The following is a 21,794-nucleotide window of genomic DNA, read 5'->3' as shown; positions in this document are numbered from 1 at the left end:
CTCCGGGACGGAGGAGGAGAGTGGTGCGTCCACACGTCACGGGATGTGACACAGTGACGTCTGTGTTTGGGGCGGGGTTAACGCCAAGAGAAGCTCGTCTGGGAGCAGCAGCGTGTATGGCGAGTGGAAAGTGCCAATTTAAGGATTACCAGGAGGTGGAGGAGAGGGAGCAGTCTGTATTGAAACTGACAGAAGTATATGGTATCCATCATTCTTTTTTCACATTGAATATAACTGAAACCTTGCTTTTGATTTACATTGAATACAATAATTTAATACAATTATAATACAATAATTGTTTATTATTCAATATAATAATACAAATGAAATTGGCATGGCCAAAAATATTGGTACCCTTAACATAACTTAATATTTTGTAGCACAGCCTTTGATGGCAATAACTGCAGTCAGTCACTTTCTGTAACTCTGAATAGGGTTTCTACACTTCTCCACTAGCAGCTTGGCCCACTCTTCTTGAGTAAACTGCTCCAGTTCTCTCAGGTTTGATGGCTGCCGTCTGCCAACTCCAAGTTTCAGCTCTTTCCACAGATGTTCAATGGGATTCAGATCAGGACTCATAACAGACCACTTCAAAACGGTCCAATTTTTCTTCTCATCCACTCTTGGGTGCTTTTTGATGTATGTATGGAGTCATAAACCTGCTGGAAACTAAGATACAGCTCTCTGACACTGGGCTGTATGTTTCGCTCCAAAATGTCTTGATAGTCTTCTGATTTCATTTTGCCCTGCACAGATTCAAGGCACCCAGTACCTGAGGCAGAAAAGCAACCCCAAAACATTTCTGAGCCTCCTCCATGTTTCACAGTAGGCATGTTGTTCTTTTCTTTGAAGGCTTCATTTTTTCTTCTGTAAACATCTGGGTTGGTGTGATTTACCAAAAAGCTCTAATTTTGTTTCATCTGTCCAAAGCACATTTTCCCAGAAGGACTGTGGCTTGTTAACATGCATCTTGACAAAGTCCAGTCTGGCTTTTATGTGTCTCCCTCTTAGAAGTGGGGTCTTCCTTGGTCTTCTACCATGGAGCCCATTTTCATTCAGACAGTGACAGATGGTGCGACTTGAAACTATTGTACCTTGAACTTGAAGATCAGCTTGGATCTGTATTGAAGTTTTCCTTGGTTCTTTCTCAACCAATCGAGTAATCCTTCTGTTCAAATCTCAAGCCAATTTTCCTCTTGCGACCACATCCAGAGATGTTGGCTACAGTTCTATGGGCCTTAAACTTCTTAATAATATTGGCAACAGTGGTCAAAGGAACATCAAGCTCGTTGGAGATGGTCTTGTAACCTTTATGTTGACAATGCTTAGCTATTACCTTTAATCTAATGTCTTCAGACCACTCTCTAGTTTTCCTTCTGTTTTCCATGTTCAATATGATGCACGCAGTGGCACAGTAAGTAATTTTCTCCTTTTAAACTGGCTGCATGAGTGATTATAAGATTGAAAACACCTGTGATACTAATTAAAACAAAATAGTCTGCTTACAGTATCACTTCAAATCAATTATTTCTTACAACTTATAAAGGGTAGAAATAATTTTGTAAAGTTTGTAAATGTATTTCTTGTATTACTTTTATATTATTTACCATGAACACAGAAGTGGTCTATTTTGAAAACACACTAGACAAATGTAACATGCGACAGTGCACAGATCCTCTTTTCTCATGTAAATGTCACAGGACAGTCTCCTTCGGTACGTAATCGTGGCGCTGCCGTGGCGCTATCATGGCACTATCCGCTCGCCATACAGCGTGGGAGTCCAGTTGGATTTCTGTTGATACACACTGCTGAGGATGGTATGATTTCTTACCTCCCTTGTGTTAATGTGATGTATAATGTAATGTCTCTCTCTTCCTCTCTGCGTGTGTGTGTCTGTGTGTGTGTTACACTGGCTGCTTGATTCAACGCTTTCTGTCATTCTGTCAGACAATGGTCTCTGATTGATTGTCATATACTTGAAATGATTATGCAAGGAAATCTTTAAGCTCACACTGTATTTGTCTCACATGAGGAGACCAGATTCAGCACATGCAGATCCTAACTGCAGTAATTTGATGCCACCTAGTGTCATCAGTAAATTACACAAAAGCCTAATAGTATGGGCTGCACTTCACTTACATAAATCTACTACATTTAGGATGCAACTGTCCTCAACATTTTGACACCCTGAGCAACCTTATATAAGGTGTTCATCACAAATGAATGGACAGTCTGTTTCATTCACTTCTCCCCTCACCTCTCTGTTGCATGATATCAACTGTGACTGCACTTGAGTATGTTGTTCAAACATTACAAATAATTTTTTTTTTTTTATCAGGTTTCCATAATACTTTTATCAGAAACTGGTAGATTTTAATTTTCGTCAGTAGCCTACATTAAAAAAAAAAAAGATTTTTTTTTTCATCTTTAGTCCACCCTTTTCAATTTAAAAAAGGCATGTAAAGAATTCCCATTTACAATGTGTACCTGCAAAAATAACTTTTTATATAACATTTAATGAATTAGCCAATAATTACTTTGACCTAAATTGTTAATACAATACTAATATTACCTCTACTTACTGTAATTATGCAATGTTACCAACGAGAGAAAACGCTGAGGATATATATGAAGTCAATTAGTTAACTCGAGTTCAGGAGCAGGGCAATGTCTCAGTCACACCTCTAATCTCCTGTCAAACCTGGTTAACCAATCCTGCCCCGTCTCAGATTGCTGTCACTTCCCCTCATCCATTCATCTTCCTACCTCATCCCTACCCCATCCCTCCCTCTACCCATCCTTACCCACATCCCTTCATCCTCTCTTTCCTCCTCTCATCCCTACTGATTCAATCCTGTGCATACCTCTCCCATGCCTTATTACTGCCTGGGGCCCGTAATCGGCTCAGGTGAAACCACGTCTGAGACAGATCCCCCACACTGAGTCTCCCTCTGCCCAGCCTTCATTATATCTGTTCCAGACCAGTCTAACTGACAATGCCCCCCCCCCCCCCCCTCCTCCTCCTCCTCCACAACACACCCCCCTTAATCACATATTGTTGTGGTGTGCTCCTGGCTGGCAAATGTTAGTATTTTTCATCTTTGCCCCAATGTAGTTCAAAACGTCGTTTCTGTAACCGAGGGTGTTAATAATGACCAAAGCATTTTATTCACATGTCAAACATGAATGTTTTTGTGTGTTTATTAAGTGTTTAAGGCCACATGATACTGGTTTTAAAATCTGTGTGAAATCTATATATTAGACTGATTATCCAGCACCACTACCAAGAATATACAAATATTAAAAAAACACATATACATCATAAGCCGATGGCAGACATAATATTCATCCATGGACTGGTTCAACACGTGCATATGCTGTGCTCTCTCTCTGAACTGATCGGTGCAACTGTTTCATCCAAAATGTTGTTTTCTAATTCACACACAGCATTACACTACTCGACACAAACATACAGCTGCAACCTTCTGCATGCGTCAGACCATGTTTACACAGAGAAACTGAGCACTGTTTTGCACTTATATACAGGAAGGTGATATGTTCAGTGCTGTCCCGTTGCCATCTTTGTCTCTATATACTGCAGTACTGCACAGTCACACAACAGTACACGTCTATGTGATGTCTATGTTGCCCCTTCATAGAAAGTCATCTCCATGTGAAAATGTCCACATGTCCATCTCACTGTTGAGTCATGCACCATGAGTCCCGAGGCTGAGTGTGACGTCATGTACTTCCAGACGGCCAACTCTGCAGTCATCCAGCGGCTGCTCACACACAAAGCAAGCTTTGCTCTGCTCACTAACAAAACACACGGCTGACGTCCAAGACCAATCAAGAGTGGAAGGTCAAGGCTAAAGTGTTTACCACACTGGATGGGGATGATGCATTTCTCCACCACAGTTTAATTCACTGAACTCTGCTCTATCTTGTGACAAGCCCAGTTAACATTAATCACAGATTTGGGAGTTTAAAGATGATAAATCCCCTGTTTTTCAATGATCTGGTGCCCTTTAAGACTCGACACCAGTGGGGAGCTGAAAGCGAGCTAATTGGAGACAAAGTGAGAGAGAGTTTGGCCAGAGGAGACCTGCTGTGTGTGCAAAACCACCAGGATGTGACTGTTTACAGCACAGTGGGAGGCAGCAGTGGCTTGCTGCTCATAGATCTGTAGCATTTTTTGGGTTTCAAGGTGGCTCCACAAACATATATTGTTTCATTACATCTATGCAGTGACACCATATGGTTATCTGTTAATCCACCAAGTGTTTAATATCATTAGATACACTACAAGTATGAGAGGACTGGTCAGGGTTCATGATGAGATGATGAGGGCCTGGAGAAGACACACACACAAACACACACACATACATTATTACAATATTAATATTGAGTGTTTGTAGAATTGTGTACATTGTAGTCTTCTAGGAATATACAGTAGTATTCTTGGCATTTAGAGTAAATGGATGCTGTGTAAGCTCATTATGTTAATGAGATTAATGGTTGTGATCTAAAAGTACACGGCAGTCTGCCTCACATCCCCCAATGGACGTCTCCTGCCTGTGTTTTGGCAGGGTTTCAGTGTGCGTGTAGATCCAGAAATGCCACGATCTGGCTCGTAGGAAAAGAAGCCGGACCGTGAGAAAGATTTTTTTGTAATGTTGATCCCAAAATAAGTAAAAGATTCCCAATACATTTGGCAGTAAATTAGGAGGAAAGGGGAAATGATCTAACAAAAATGAGATATATCTTTAAATCTTCTAAATCTTCCACATTCTAGGCTTGCTGTTGGAAGGTATGCCGTCCTCTTTATGGTCTAAGAGGATACAAATGTGACTACTTAAAAGCCCTGCACAGCCACACAGGTGTTTTCAATCACACAGGCTAATTAGACCTCCAGTCAGGTTGAAGTTGGGTGGAGTTATGTTGGAAATGACATGATGTCACCAAACCCTATGTATTAATAAGAATGATAACAGTGTAAAGTGTCACACTCTAACAGGTGCGACAAAACTAACAGGAGAGTGAGGAAGATGTCAGTCATCTGCTGTTTCACACGTCCACACAGTCCTGAGTGGCCTAATCAGGCAACATAAGTGAAGATGCCTGTGAAGATGGAGGAGGGGTGCGTAGACCGGCTGTAAACCTGCAGTAACTGATTTTCTTGGCCACTTGGGAGAACAATGCTGACATATTATCACCTTTTAAGTTGATCAAACTTGCTAGCAAACAGTTGGTAATTAACACATTCAGAGGATATGGAGCAACATAAGCATTCATTTGGAGTCATCTTTGTGTCCATCTGGCAAATGAAAGTCCAATATTCGCTCTTCTACTTTTAGCTCAGTTTTTGGTCTCCACCAACTCCTGGGGGAAATATCTGGTTTCTTAGCTGCTAAATGCTCCACTATGTTCATCAGCTAGTCGCTAACTTATTTTGTCTGCCATCTGGTGCTGCTGGGTAAGTAGCGTACAGTGGGTTTTTAGAGCAATTTTGCTGAAAAAAGCTGCCTTCTGCTACTGAAAATGACCCTGAGCGCCAAGAGTGAATCACAACAGTAATGCTGCAGGTCCGGAAAAGAACAAAACAGCAAGTGAAAAGACGTTAAAATGCTTCGTAGAGCTGAAAGGAACTGCAGAGTTGGGTGACGATTCTTTTCGGGTTTTTCACTACAAGTGACCCCACAAACAAGTAGTCATGTGATCCATTCTTGATATAAAAATATGAATTATTTCAGCTTAAAGATTACAACTAGTTTTGAAAATTAAAATTTAATGACAGATTTATATTTCACATATTTATAGATTGTATATTTCACAGAGTATTACACATATTTAGAGTTATAATTAAGTCGGAATCAAATAACAGCTATGAAGACCTTGTATACAGTAATACTTGAGAATGTTAACAAGCATAAAGACTTTTGAAATATTAAAAAGTTGGACCCCAAATGTAATTTAAAGGAACAATCACAGTAATTGCTGTGACAGTCATTAGTGACTATCATCTTCTCATGTTCCACAATCTGACAAGAGATTCTGGACAGTAAACAGAGCAGGTAGATTGTCTCCTTGCTGTTAACCTTGGCAGCTATTGAAACAAAGCTGGGATCTCTTAGGCTGCTAAGCAGGGTCAAATCCTGGGCAGAGAGTAACAATAGCTTGTCAGTTAGATTAGCGCACCTCAGCCACTGCTTCAGCTGTGACCACTGGACCGTCTCTCACCTTTTATTAACCCCAGACCGCTGATCTCTGACTCCTTCAGGGGCACTGCAACATTCTTCATGTGGTGAATTTCATGCTTGAGAGATACATTGTGCTACAGGTCAGTGTACAATGATAACGCACCGCCAACTGTCTTCCCAGTTGTGAACGGAGCCAACCTGGCAAAATGTTGAAATCCTCATTAGGACTTGTACAAAGTCCTACTTAACCTTTGACCTCACACAGACTAGAACTCATTATCTGGTAAGAGATTAACCCACATAGCTTAGTAAATGATCAAACTACATACAACTCAACTTTAAATTGAGACACAAGCTTTGCAGTGAAATAAACTAGAATTTATTGCCGCTTTTAAATGTTTTGCTCATGCTGTGACAGTTCTTACACTTTCAAATACAGAAATATCTGCACACTATCAATGAGTGTTATGCATAAATACAATAATTGCTATTATAAAGTGGTAAAAGTGTGGTGATTGCTCTGTTACTGACTCATATACACATATCAGCATTAAATGAGTGAAATTCACTTTTTTTAACCCATAGCTGCACCGGTGGAAATGGTATTGCTTTTGTGACATGAATATTTCAGTATTTCTTATTCCAGGTATTCCTCAAAGTCATGTTTTTGATTTCTCCCCATTCAATTTTTCATTTTTCCTCTTTTACATTTTTATTAAAATAAGTTTTTATATTATTACCCAAATATTCCATGAGTAGGCCTAAAATGAGCATGCATTTCCTGTGGAAATGTAAAACATCCTTTCATCCTTTTTGAGTATATTCAGTATTTACTGTGGACCACATTCACATCACCATTCACCTACATTATTTCACACAGCATGACAATTTACATTTGATATGTAAAGTATTATTTATCTGTGCACTTCAAAAATTGATATAACTAAATAACTATTTCACATAACATTTACACTTTGAGTACATTTATGTATCTACTATTATAATCAAATTGCTCTGCTTTATTGCTTGCTAACATTAGCTAACCAGCTAATATTACTGTAGATATGAACTGTTGCCATAACTAAGTAACTTTATAGCTTAGTTAGCTTATCAGTTAAGTAGGGTAGCTTTGAGATAGACTCTTAATATTTAAGAGTTTGGTGATTTGATGGTGAAAATAACAAATAACCATTGCAAACTTTAAATAATGCTCATGTGGAATTCAAATAATAATTTTAACACTTATATAAAGATACACACCATAGGACTATACTTAAGTAATGCCTAACTAATGCATGAGTCATGATGATTGATGCATGAATATATGCAGTCAAATGTCATCCAAATTTTTCAAAATGACACATAGTTTATTGCAAAGAAATAGCTGAAGGCGTGTTCCATTTATCATCACAGTTATTAGAGTTGGCAACATGATCAGGCTGTATCATTCTTTAATTTTATACCTACAGACAGTGTTTACACTCTTTCTAATTGGGTGGTCAGTCAATAAATGTATGAAGTAACTGAATTCACAATGATTAATTGATAAAGTTGTAGTGACTTGATCATATATTAAAGGTGAACAACAGGAATTCAAGATACATCCTACATTTATTCATGCATTAATTAAACATATTGAAGTATATGTTTGTGCTTTTATTTTACAGTGTTACTCACTTTAATTATGGATCATAGGTTCCAGTGACCTATCTTCAAGTGTTACATTTAGGCTACTCGAGTGTTTTTTGCTGCCCTGCTTGGTAGTGAAACTCTCTAAATGTGAGTGTGAAGCGGGTGTAGCAGCCAGGATTTGGTGTCTCAAGAAAGTTTTCCTTGTCCTTGGTCTGTTGATCTATGGCCACTGCAGGGAGGTGATGCTGGGATGTTGTGATGTACTGGGTGTTACATCGGTTCAGACGGCTGTGCGAAGGCCAGGAGGGACACAGACAGTCTGAGGCTTGTGTGAATGACACAGGAATTCAAAAAACATACTCTCTTGGTGCTTTTCAAGGTCAGGTGGACTAAATGACTGTGATTCAGAGGGACTGTCTCTTTGCATCTGTCTACAGTTAGGAAGCAGTTAAAGTTTTCCAACAGGAGGAGGGGCAGGTTTTGGGTGTAGTCCCTTAAACAAGCAAATATTGAAGACGGCAATAATGGTTTTAATTTGACATTGTGAGATTTCGCAACTGCTTTTCTCTGCTCCACCCTCTTAGCTCTGACTTGCCTCCACATTTTTGCAGCGAAAGCACAACAAAGACACAAACCCTCCCTCTCACTTTTCAACCAGAGGACCAAATGTCATTCAAAGCAAAGACACTTCTTTTGTCCTTCACAGCAGCACATTTCCTCAGACTGAGAACACTGTCCGGTATTTTTGATTGATCATGTATTTGTATCTATTCATAGAGGCCAGATTCATCATTCCAATTTGTCAAGTTGCTGGAGTGCTGAGTTAATTATGTGCGGGAAAGCCAGAAAAAGAGGACAGCCTCCTGTTTAGACTCATCTGAGGTTTCCCCACCTCACCTCTGCTCCAAACGAGCTGCCAAAGCTTCACCGGGCTACAGGAACTGCTTGGCACCATGGGTAATTAGTGTGATGAATGCTTTAGCGGAACAAATAGTGGCAGTCGGCTGTCTCGCTCATCGTGTGGCTGTGCTGTCATAGCTCAGGGGCTGCGGGCTCATCAGGGTAATGGATGATTCTGCAACAGGACCATCCCTCAACCAACAGCGCCGCTGCTGAGCAGGAAACAGAGTTTTACAGGTTTTTTATTCTGTGTGAAAACAGTGCTGCTGTAGTTTTCTTGAAGGTTTCAGCTGGTTATGGATGTCAAGTGCATGTTTGGAAGGTTAGTGCTGATCAATAATAGTTTATGTGCAAACACCTCACAGCACATGTATGAAAAAAAACACTGCAAAGATATAAACAAGTAAGTCTTTTTAAAGGCTTGACCACAGGAAATGCAAAGGAATGAAGCAACACGTTTTTATAGATATGTTTTTGTGATTTTTTTTATTTTTAAAAAGCCTCTCAGGACTGCATACATGGATATGCAAACATCTTGATACTAATCCTCTGTGGGATTCTTTTCTGTGCCTGGGGTGTAGAGCCGTCGCTGCTGAAATGATGGATCACATTATTAGATTAGAGGAGAGCAAGGACAGACTGCAACTGGATTTGCAATTCACAGCCTCTTTTGTATATGGACCTTTTCTGCATGAAAGGGATAATTGGGCCGTTGTCACTGAGTCAGAGATTGTTTTTTAACAATGTGGGGAACCTTGCAATAAATCAGGTCAGCTGTCTGAGCCACATCACTAGACAAGGCATTAGTCAAATATGCAGAATGATCCTTTTGCATACAATGTAAAGCAGAATACGTCATCATTTATTCGCACTGTGGCCAAGTCCAGATATCCTAATTTTCCCAACAAATAAAGGGCATATGGTGATTTTGTCTTTTGGATGAACCTGAGTGCAGAGGCAGCCATGAAGGTCTGGCTCTTTGTGCTGTCATTTCAGTACCAGCTAATGGCCTGTGCTTACTCTGTGCCTTGACTTTTCAACCCGCTCTGACAGGGAATAATATTCTGCACATAAGGATGGATTCTCAGCCATGTCATCCATGTAGCGGAAGCTGAACGGGTTGACTGCCACAGACAGGTAATCCATAGCTATCAGTAAAAAAAAAACACAAGTTCAGTGAATTGTTTCGATAGCAGCCAGACCCACAGCCAACAGAGCGGGAGAGACAGGCGAGGTCGCGGAAAGGTTATTTCAGGGTTCAGGAGGTGAGACTTTGAGGATGTGGACACGTCAGTCCAGCAGAGTCCTCGGGTCAATGTGAAGACAAGTGGAAGACACATTTCTCTGTCAGCACGTAGAGAACCCGCACGGGTTCAGGCTTTTGTCGTGAGGTCCCAAGTCATTGAGTCAATAGCCAAGGAACATGACACAACCTCTCACAGTCACTCGGCATCAAGCGGAACAGGGAATGGCATGCTTTCCATTTCACTGCACCGTGGCCCCGGCAAGACCCCGTCTGCACTCGAGAAACAGGAGAGCTCTCAGCCCGGGCTCTCGCATAAAGCAATGCCACAACCTGGCCCCGAACACGTACATTGCTCCCTCAAAGCAGAGGTACAAGGTGATTTACCGGTCAATCCATAACCCCGGCTATTATCTGCACTGGCTGTTGTAGCGCTGCGGGAACAAGAGGCCCATGGACAACCAGAGGGCTTGGATGACAGGAAATTAGATCATGGCAAAGCACAAGCGCATTTCGATTAAAGTAATGTCAGGATTTATCTTCTTCTATCAGTGTGTTTAGACAGGAAAAGAAAATGTGACCCTTCACCCTGTCTGACCGAGCACTGACCAAGTGAATAGAGCCTTTTATCACAAGCATGGTTCTACATGTTTATATAGCAAACTACATCATACTCCCTGTGCATTAAAAAATGTCTAAACAGATAAAAAATGGATATCTTGTATTCTTCATATCATTTAGTTCATTTTTTTCCAACCTTTTTGGCTTGTGACCCTTTATAGTCAACCAGTTACTACTAGTGACCCCCAGCGACGCATTGCATATGTATTTTAAGATGTAAGCACTTCAAGTTTCATTCTAATGCTTTTTACAGTCCTGAGGAAATAAATTGTCTGATATTTTACAAGATAAAAAGATTTGAGAGAAGTCTGAAAAAATGTACATAATGTGGTGTAGTAGAAATGGGAACACTTTATTTTATGGGTCCCATCGTTTCCTACTAATTTTCAGATAATCTTCTCAATAATGGGTTGGGTACTTACCAACTAAACCAGCTTAACACTTTTTACATTTTTCTTATAATTTGTACCAAATTGCACCATCCCCCTTTCTGGAAAATGTCCTAAAAAATAACTGTCACATACCTGCAAATTACTCAGAATATTTCCAGGAAATTAGTATAATATTAAGGGACCTGCAAAAAAAAAAAAAAAAAAGCGTTAGCCAGACATGTATTTTTTTCTTCTTTCCTATCTTGTTAATCACAAGCCATCGTATTTATCATGTGATCCCTTGTGGGGTCTCAACTCCCAGGTAGATCTAACTGTGTCTAGCATGTTTTTAGCTGTGCTAGTTGCATGAATCTATGTATGGCAACGTCAGTCTATTGGTCCACCGCTTTTCTTCAGATTGATATATCTCAACAACTATTGAATGAATTGCCAACAAATATTGTACAACACTCATGGTCCCCAGAGGTTTATTCTTAATGACTTTGGTGATCCCAACATTTCCTCTAGTGCCACCAGCAGGTAGCGATTCTAAATCATCTTGTGAAATAGGTCTTGTACAACACTCATGGTCCCCAGAGGATGTGTCCTAATGACTTTGATGATCCCCTGAATTTTTCTCTAGCACCACTATGTGGTTCACATTTGTACGAGTGAAATGTCTCGACAACTTGGCCATTGGATGGATTACAATAACAGTTCATCCCCTCAGGGAGAACTGCAATGACTTAGGTGATGTCAGTCTTTCATCTAATGCTATCATCAGGTCACATTTTTAATTTGTCCAGTACTTTGGTTTATGACCAAATACCTGCAAAACTAATCACATTCCCATCAGCCTTGACTTTACTTTGTGGTCAGTGCTAATTACCAAATATTAACTTGCATGGTGAACATGTTCAACATTGTATCTGCTAAACATCAGCATGTTAGCTGTGTAATTGTGGGCACGATGTTAGCATTTAGCTCAAGTATTGCCTTAGTGAAGCCTCAGACAGCTGCTAGCATGTCTGTATACCTTTGTCCTTGTTCCGCTCACACCATTTAGATATGTAAACATAATCTGGTGAAAAATATTTCTGGTTGGTTTAAGCGTGCAGATGTTTGGTGGATGAACAGTTGATGTGATTCAGTTGATGTCTCAATGGTGTGCAAACCACCTCATATTGACCATCAGGGGAAATCATCTTAGGTTTGTGGGCTCTTTGGTTGATAATAATCAGGCAAAAGGGGTCATATTAAAAACAAAAATAGTATATTTAATGTATTTACAATAAACATACAATCATGTAATCTTTTCCAAGAAATATACAGAACATAAAGCTTTTAAATATAAATTCATGTACTTTAAAGAAAAAAGAAAGAAAACAAATCCAAAGAAGCAATAGAGCATATCTAAAAATCTTTAGTGATGCTTTGAAAATATAGGTGATATTTTCTTATTTCAATGCCCTTTTCCTTCTGAAAGGTCCCCTGCAAAGAGCCATGAAACCAACACACTGAATACCATCAACAACATAAGCTAACACATCACTCTAAAACCTTCACTAACATGGTTAGCACATGGTTTCACTTTAGTCCAAGGCAACATGCTGCCTAAAGGTTCAAACCAAAGAATTATCTATCTGCATATGAAGAGTTTCCTTCCAAAATAACGTCTTTCATTTACAAAAAGTGACTTTCCAAAAGAAACGATTAATAGCAACAAAAAGGTAAAACAAATTATGGACTTATTTACAGGATAACTGTACTTATTTGTAAAATGTCTCTTGAATGATAAACATCAGGACTGTTTTTTTTTGCCCAGAATTGTAATATTTTGGCAGTAAACTCTTCATATGTCAATACTTCTGTCATTATTATAGATCCTCTATAAAAGTCAACCTGCTGTTACAACAAGGCAAGGTCATCAAAAGAGAATAATGAGAAAAATAGGATGTAAAAAAAAAACATTTATGCTCAAAAGTTATTTTCTCATCACAAGGCAAAACATCTCAAGCACATTTAGGTGCCAAAAGAAACAGTCCTGTCGCCGCAGGTGAATACAAGGTCAAGTACGCGCTGTCACACTTGGCAGCGCATTAGACAGACCTAGAATATGTTGGCTTCTTCTTCGCGAGTGTTGAATGTTACAGTGCACAGGTTGATATGGCACAACGTAGGCTCCCAACAGAAAGTCTCAGAGTAGAGCTTATCCAGGCACAGGTGCAGGACTGCTATCGGTGAAGTTTGGCTGATTTTTTTTTTTTTTTTTACAGTCAACCTTATCTACTGTACAATGTCAGGCTATAGCTTAACATTGGTGCCACTTATTTCAAGCAAAGTATTGTTTTTATTTGGACCAAAGCAACAAACAGTTATCAGCTTTGCCACCGATGGAAAGAGAGATTAATCTAAATTAGACAATACCTTCACTAGTAGAAAAGTCCTACATATTAACAGTTATTACATCCTAAATAATACTGTTTTCTAGACCAATATACAATATTTTATAGGCAATATGTTTTTGGGACACTTTGTATGATATGGTGACAGTAAGTGGAGGGATATCACAGAGAGGCTACATACAGCTGGAGGATCTGCTCTGAGCTCCAGCGTGTTGAGACAAAGTTCTCCGCAGGACGTTACACAACACTTCTATGGTGTCACTTTGGCACTTGTATGGCACTATTATGTACAGAGGAGACCGAGCCAGCACTATGACACACTGGACGTTACAAATATCAAAGACAACGCCACCTGTTGTGGGTTGTTCAGGAGGAGATGGTGGACAGCTGGTAAAGGTAGTTATCACCCTCCTCCTTTTAGAAACCGGGAAGTTTCCTTTTCACTCGTTTGTACATCTCAGATTTAGGTGTGGCTGTTCTGAATGTATCTTCTCATCAGGGGCAGTCACATTTTGAGCTTGAATCTCTCATCAGTGCCCAAAAAAAGGTTAAATCGCTAAAAATCAGTATTTATACTCTTAGTTCACTGCAAACCAAGCAAACACCAGTCTAGACTGGTCTTGTTTGGCATGGCTCTGTAGTGAATATAGGTCCAAACTTTCTCTAACTTTCTCTCCCCATTTGATATAATATTCTCTTTATTATTTATAATACTGAAGAAGCATCAGTGTAGAATTTAAATTATACTATTGGTTCATTGAGTTGCTTAACTAAATACATCATATAAGTAGTGTGGACCCAAAATAGCATCTACTATTTAAAATGACTCATAAAACATGAATTTGAAACATGAACAAAATCATGGAACTGGAAGGATAGTAGGTGGCTTTAGCTAACTAAAAGAAAATAGTTTGATATTTTGGAAAACATGTTTATTCACTTTCTTGCTGAGTTAGATGAGAAAATCAATACCACTCTCGCATCAGTCCTGTAAATATGTGCCTGGAGCCAGGAGATGGTTCGCTCAGCTTAGCATTAAGACTGGAAAAAGGGGGAGACAGTTAACCTGGCTCTGCCTGAAGGTAATGAAACCTGACTACCAACACTTGTAAAGCTCACAAATCAACACGTTATATTTAACTTGTTTAATCTGTACAAAAACCAAAGTGTAAAGCGACAAATTGTGTTTTTTCGATGGCATTATAAATCAGGCTATTTCTTGGCTGATCGCAGTAACTTTCTGGAGTCTCAGTTGGTTGACTGTTAACCTCACCATGACGACAAGACTCACTCCATCGCTGAGTGCCTCCTAGCTCCAGCTAAATATTTACGGACAGACATGTGAGTGGTATCAATCTTTTCGATTAAGTCTCAGCAAGGCAGTGAATACATGTATTTCCCAAAATGTCAAACTACTCCTTTAATCCCCACTCCCAAACCTCAAAGGGATAAAAAATTTGGAGATGAAATCTATTGAGATGGTGAGTAGCTGGACAAATGTCCATATTTTTGATGCAAAACATATTAAATACTTACAAAGTAAGCCAGGAAAAACAATATACTCTATATAAACTGGATATGTCAGAAATCAGAATCCTATCGAATTCCTTTGACAAAAAAAATAAAATAAATTAAATCCGTATTTAGACAATCACTGCAGTGTGAGTGATTATGAGTCGGCTGAGTATTTTAAAAAATTGTCAACATCACAATGCAGTATGCATTATAAAGCTTTTCCATGGTCAAAAATAGAATTTGGAGGCCATTTGAGTTAAATGTGTATTTAACCACTATCATGGCCACCAAACCACAGAGTCTGTGCAACCTAGTGACATACTGAATATTTCTTTTATAATTGCATGCATTACCAGCATGCTTTTAAATGAACTAATTCTGGCTGGACACTGTGCGTCATGCTATGCTGTGTCTGCTGACAGCTAGCCCACCACAATCATCACGTCTCACTGCATTGACTTGGCGTTCTACTTAAATACCTTCGCCGACTAAATGCCTTCACACCCTCAGGCTGTATGTGTGATGTGAGCTTTGCTGCCGTTACTGATGCTATTGGTGAAGGCCTCCTCCCCCACAGCCTCCAACCTGCTTTGGCATTACTACTGTTCATACAAGTACACTGTAGAGTCTTATTTGCAGTGCTCCCTGCTTGTTATTTATCATGTTGCTGTGTATTCCATGCATTACTGCTGCAGGGGGCATCCCCAAGAGTAGAATTACACCACCAAGTCAAAGTCTATTTCCATCTCCATTTGCCATTGACATGAGTGTTCCTGGCAGAATTATAATGGTGGTACAGTCAAATCAGGAGTTAGAGAGACACTCATGTAAGACACTGAACTTCCTCAGTTATAGTTGCTTTGGGTCAGATCATCAGCTAAAGAGAGGACTTTTTAAAATATTTTGCTGTTGATAGTTGCTAATAATTTATCTAATTTCTATAAATCTTAGAGAAAAATATTGAATATCAACAAAAAGGTCTGAAAAAAACTGTTCTGTGGCTCTGAAACAGAAAACTGGTCTCAGACTCTCATCCGGCATTCATAACAAAACTCCACACAATGACACATTAAAGGGAAAATTATTACATGTTGGCTCATCACTCCTCTACCTTGAACAGACATCTCTAGGACAAGAAGGGGCCAATTACACTGAAAGACTCTGTTTCTTATTAGTCTGAAATCTGAATGTGCAACATCTTTCACATCAACTCAAACTGAAGAGTTTAGTTCCAAAATGGGATATCCACCCTTCCAGAAAAAATTTAATCTTCTCTTACTAAATAACTAGTGGCACAAAATCAAAAATCAAAAAGTCACTGTTGAATTTTATACTGATGTAACATTTAGTCAGTTAACCAGTTAGTGTAATTGGCATCTAATTTGACAACTGATAAATGCTGGTTCCAGATTCTAAAATGTGAAGATTTTATGCGTTTCATTGTCTCATATAATAATAAACTGAGTATTTTTTGGGTTTTGGACATACAAAACAAGTTATATGAATATGTCACGTTTAGCTCTGGGAAATTGTGAAGGACAATTTTCACTATTCTCTGACATTTTACTGATAAAACAATTAACTGATGAATCAAGAAAATAATCTGCAGTTAATCAATAATAAAAATAATCATTAGTTTCAGACCTAAACTATTGTTTTTAATCTAATTTCTGGGTAAGCCTTACAAGATATTAAATGAACAAACCTATTTAGGATTTATTTAGGAAACTAGCCACTTATCAATTTTTCCACCACTAGTCTGAGTCACTACAATTAGAGTTAAAGAAAACTGTAGTTTTTGTGCACAGAGTTAAAAATCAAGTCTTGAACAAAAACTGAAATACAAACAAGGTGGAATGAGGGAACACATAAGTCTGTTGATAAGTCTACAATAGGCTCAACTATTAGTGATAATAATGACTCTCCTCTAATGAGGAAAGGCCCCAGTTGCACTACAGCTGTACGTTCTATACGTCTGTAAAAGTGCTCCAACCATAATCTATAATAATGCATAATCTAATAATTTACAACCATGTAAACTGTCATCATCTCTATCTGTCAACTGGACCTGAGAAAAGCTTCCTTCAAAAGGAAAATAAACTGATAAAGCTAATGCATAAACTAAATTTCAGATTTCTGCTTTTCACATTAGCTTTGGTCTTACAGTAAATATAAACCTAATACGACCCAAATTTTACCAAAGCTTTTGATGACCTAGAGCTGTTTCAGAGGCATACTGATGGATTACTGGACTGCAACATAACACATAACTGTGACGTGTCTTGTTAAAAGTTTAGCGGGGGACCTTTGTCCTTCCTCATGTTTGCTGTCAATCCGTAATCTGCTGTCAAATAAAGGAAGAAACACCCAAAACTACAGAAAAAAGTTGGGTTATAATTTTGTCTGACAAAATGGACCAGATCATCTATATTTTAGTAAAAAATAAAAATAAAACATTTAGTGCAATGTGGATATAGAGCATTTTGGAAAAGATCTCTTCAATTTTTTTTAATATCTATCATGTTTTGGGTGAGAGGAAGATAAGACCCTTACTGAGGACAATCTTCTGAATCGATAGGACACCAAAGAAACATCGCACATCAGGTCAGTTGCACATTAAGAGCCTCAGCTCCAGTCTGCAGTCCCAGTGCAGACCGCCACTATAAAACTGACTCCATGTTGTCACACATCTCGTGGTCCTCCAGGTTGTATATGAACTTTGTCCTGTTGACTGGGTTCTGGGTGATCTCCTTGCCCAAATTGTCCAGAGTCACATTAGAGGCAAAGAGTTCAGTGGGTGTGAGGTAACCCTCGCTGTTCTTAATGTATTTCCTGTAGTTCTTTCTCAAACACTGCCATGTGGTGGTGTAAAGGACGAAAGCTGATGACTTGAGGACGATGGCGATGCTGACATACAGATGCCTGTAGGCCACGTTGTCATACAGCATGCAGGCTCCCTTCTCGCCGCAGACGGAGCTCCAGAACAGGCAGGTGGAGTCGATGCCCATACCGAAGATCAGAGGGGGAGGGATGAAGCCTGGGGCAGGATGGCATTGTGGACAGACAGCAGGTCGAAAGGTCAAAAAGAGTAACAGTTTGAGTTCAGGTTGCCTTTATATCCACACAGACAGACTGATGAAATTCACTTCAACCAAGGGGAAAAATTGCTCTGACATTTACATCAAAGAGCAAAAGAACAGGGCAACAGCCGGCGGATAGCACAAACACAGCAGTGTGAGACATTTTACAGAGGGTATACCACCACAAATGAAGAACAAAGGATTGTTCTTCTCTAAATGTAAGATAGTAAGATAGACAGATAGTAAAGTATGCAGGAGGAAAATTTCTTACCGATCAGTCTCAGGAGCAGGAAAAGAACTCCAAGGGCGTAAGATTTAAGCTCTGGACTTACAGTTCTGAAAACAAAGAAACAACAATGTGTAATCTGATTACTGCATCTGAGCCACTGACCATCTGGTTGAATATGCAGAGCAAAACATTACATTAATATCCAAATCTAACACTTTTTAATTGTATTTAAATGTCTTTTTACCTGTGTTGCTTTTACATTCTGTCTTATTGCCTTTTCTGTTCTATGTAAAGCACTTTGAATTGCCTCGTTGTTGAAATGTGCTATACAAATAAACTTGTCTAAGCATGAGTTAGGGATTCAAGCAAGCTGGAGACCACAGAGCTGTATACCCTAAGACGACCCCAAGATGACCCCAAGATTAAAGGATAACTACAGTTTGTAACGACTTGGCTCATATTTTTGTAGTTTTGGCCATTATTTTGCCATACGGCAGCTCACACTTGAACCAGGAAGTCTTTGATCAGCTGGGACCCGTTTGTCTGTTTGTTCTTTTCTTGCATTTCTTTTAAGCAATGTTGCTGCTTTTCAGAATTGAATTTTGAGTCTCTAAAACGCTCGGTTATGCGATTCAGGCATCATGCAATTGGTTTATGACGGACATTCAGATCTCTTTCACACATCACATTACATATCATCTAATCTAATCTATATTTATCTTTATTACTTGGAATCTGGGGTGGAGTGAAAAAGTCAGCAGTGAGCTGTGAGCCACTCACAAATTCAGTGGCTGTAACGACCGTCTATTGAGCAGCTATTTATTCAAAAGTAGAGGGTGAATGAAATTTTGTTACATTTATTATTATTATTATTATTGTTATTATTATTATTATTATTCTTTTGAGATATTAGGGAGAGGGTATTGTGTTTTTTTTTCCTAAGTCAAGGGGAGGGTCAAAAGAAAATATTAATAATGCTGGGGAGGGTCTTGCTCTTATAAAACAAAATATAAAGATTCAGCCCCCCTCCTCACCCCAGTTACTTTCATACAGTCCCTTAGTGGTATGTTATTTTACCATCAGGAATGAACTACCAAAATATAACCCAAAGTGTAATAAACCATTATTACCTTTAATACACAGACAAATATGAGCAGCTTACTGTCTTAATGTTGGGTGATATCCATATGTTCTGTGCCTTAGTTGATACTTGTCATGATATATGACATAATGCTGTCCTGTGTGTCAGTTTTTCTCTGTAGCAGTGTCCCCAGGACACATCACTGCCCTACCAAACCACTGAAGCAACTGTGTCATTTTGCCCTTCATCAGCTATAAATGTCAACAGCTCCCTCTTGTGGGCAGTTCATGTATAACAGACAGGGTTCTTACCTGATCAGGATGATGACGGAGGGCGTCTGGGCCATCGCTCCGATCATGCTGCACACACAGATAACACATAGGAAGGTGAGGAAGGCCTGCTGACAACCTGGACTAGGACACTTCCCTGGTAAAGCCACCGCATCTTCACTGGTGCTGGATATACAGGTACAGCTGGTCAGGTTCTGACACAAAGACAGATGAGATATTGGTTATATTAGTGGTGGATAGAGTCACTGAAACACAAAGTAATTGTGTGAGGACTAAAATATGGGATATGAGAACAGAATGCAACAAACTTCTTCACTGCTTTACTTTAAAAATCTTGTAGACTTTTATATTACTGCTTCTGGTAAACACAGAGATAAGTGTGTAATCTCTATATCATCTTAGCGGCATCTTTTGTGAGTTTCAATGCACATCTGGAATATATGAATGTACAGTGCAGTCTTTTAGTATCAAGACAGTCACACATTTTCACTAAAATTGTGGGACTATTTGTAAAAATGGTTAAAATTTCTACAGGGTTCATCTGACATGGATGTAAAGAGTCTCAAAATAAAGCTGAGAGTCACCATTCACCTTATAATTATTGCTTCCTTTCAAAGCTAAAAGAGTTGTAGTACATGACCAAAACAACAAAAAAGTGTCACTGTCCTACCACAGAGAGAGTGCACTGCATGTACAGTACCAGTCAAAAGTTTGGACACACCTTACCATTCTCTTGAATGAGAATGTGTGTCATAAACTTTTGACTGGTACTGTCTGTATATGTATGTTTCTTATTCAACTCAGTTGGTCTCCACTCACTGGTTTGGTGCAGCCCGCAAAGCAGGCTGAGAGGTAGGTGACTCCATTGGAACCACAGACAGGGCTCACTGATGCTGTGTAGCAGTTACAGTTATTGATGCACGGAGACTCAGGTCGCTGCCAGGAATGCAATGTCCTGCAGAAGAGGTCAAAGGTCATTTTAGGAAGGGTACAGTTTATGTGCATTATGTTGCATTCACATCATATTGAAATAACCAGGTCAAAAAATTGGTTTATTGTTTTCTGTAGACAATTTGACTATGTAGACTATGTGCTAAAATTTCCAACTGTGATGCACTAATGACACTGTCATCAGTTGTAATGTCAAAGCAAGTGTTTTCTGACAGGGGTCAATTGCATAACAACAGAGGTGAAATACTTGTGGTTAGATCTGTTATGTGTCATATGAGACACTATATTACAGATATAAAGCATTGCTGATGACACATGAACCAGATTTTACTGTGGACCAGATATTACAGTACAGAGAAATGGTGGAAGACACAAGTGATTAAAAGCTATATCTAAACAAGAAACAAGTTGCAATATTGTTCAAGAAATCTCTCACAGATTCTGTTTTGACAACATGGGAGCAGCTCCTATTTTAAGAGCATTAGCATATTTTTTAGCATTTGGCATATTTGAAGTGCAAGTCATTCACAACTAGAATATGTTTCTTGTGAAACTGCATACAAGCCATTCAATGACTTATGAAAAATAACAGAAACACTAAAGTCGATGTAGCTCTTTGGTAGAAATTCTTGAAAAGTCTCATTCACATTAGTGGGTGTTCAATCTTACTCATTGCTGTAGGCGACTGTAACCCCAGCGACAGGCCCGGTGTCACAGCCCAAGAAGAGAAAAGAGACGTAGCACGCAGTGGACACCAAGTTGACCAGCATGGCCATGCGGACAGCGCCTAGAGCTGACAGATTTAACTTCTTAACCAGCAGCCCCCCAAGGAAGATTCCCAGACAGGCACAGGGGATGGCTGTCATACCTGGAGAGGGAAAGACAAGGACGTCCAGTTTCCTCAGGAATTTTTACTGGCAGAGGAGGCTTCTGTACTGCTTAAATATAGTCATTATAGTTCTTCACTGGTTAGTTTGGATAACCTGACTACTTTAAATTAGGAAGATAAAGAGGGCAAAATAAAAATAAGACATGAAAATTTACCAAAAATTTTAAATATATACAATAGACAGGTGACAAATTAAAGGAAAAACCTGAATAAATAAGTGGAGAAACAGGACGAATGCAGATGCTTTCACAAAAGTGCACTGCATGGTACAATTAAGCAATTAACATCCAATCATGCTCTGTCGCATGTAGAAATGCTGAGCAGGCCCAGTTGATTCTGATTTTGTATCAAGATGGCAAAAGGAAAGGATGTAAGTGACTTTGAAAG

General features: G+C 39.2%; 1 protein-coding gene across 1 annotated transcript in view; it reads right to left on the bottom strand.

Moving 5' to 3' along the window:
* Window positions 1–12,223: 12,223 nt before the first annotated feature.
* LOC137187030 (solute carrier organic anion transporter family member 3A1-like) overlaps window positions 12,224–21,794 on the bottom strand; it is a 30,519-nt gene continuing 20,948 nt past the window's right edge. The window contains exons 6-10 of the mRNA XM_067595944.1: window positions 21,188–21,386; window positions 20,387–20,522; window positions 19,589–19,761; window positions 18,239–18,303; window positions 12,224–17,924 (exon numbers count right to left, since the gene is read on the bottom strand). Coding sequence (XP_067452045.1) covers window positions 17,548–17,924; window positions 18,239–18,303; window positions 19,589–19,761; window positions 20,387–20,522; window positions 21,188–21,386 — 950 coding nt within the window. The 3' untranslated portion in view covers window positions 12,224–17,547. The remainder of the gene's footprint in view (window positions 17,925–18,238; window positions 18,304–19,588; window positions 19,762–20,386; window positions 20,523–21,187; window positions 21,387–21,794) is intronic.

The sequence above is a fragment of the Thunnus thynnus genome, chromosome 1, assembly GCF_963924715.1.
Source record: "Thunnus thynnus chromosome 1, fThuThy2.1, whole genome shotgun sequence".
Classification (NCBI taxonomy): domain Eukaryota; kingdom Metazoa; phylum Chordata; class Actinopteri; order Scombriformes; family Scombridae; genus Thunnus; species Thunnus thynnus.
Note: the sequence above shows the minus strand (reverse complement) of the source record. Positions and strands in the feature narration are given on the sequence as shown.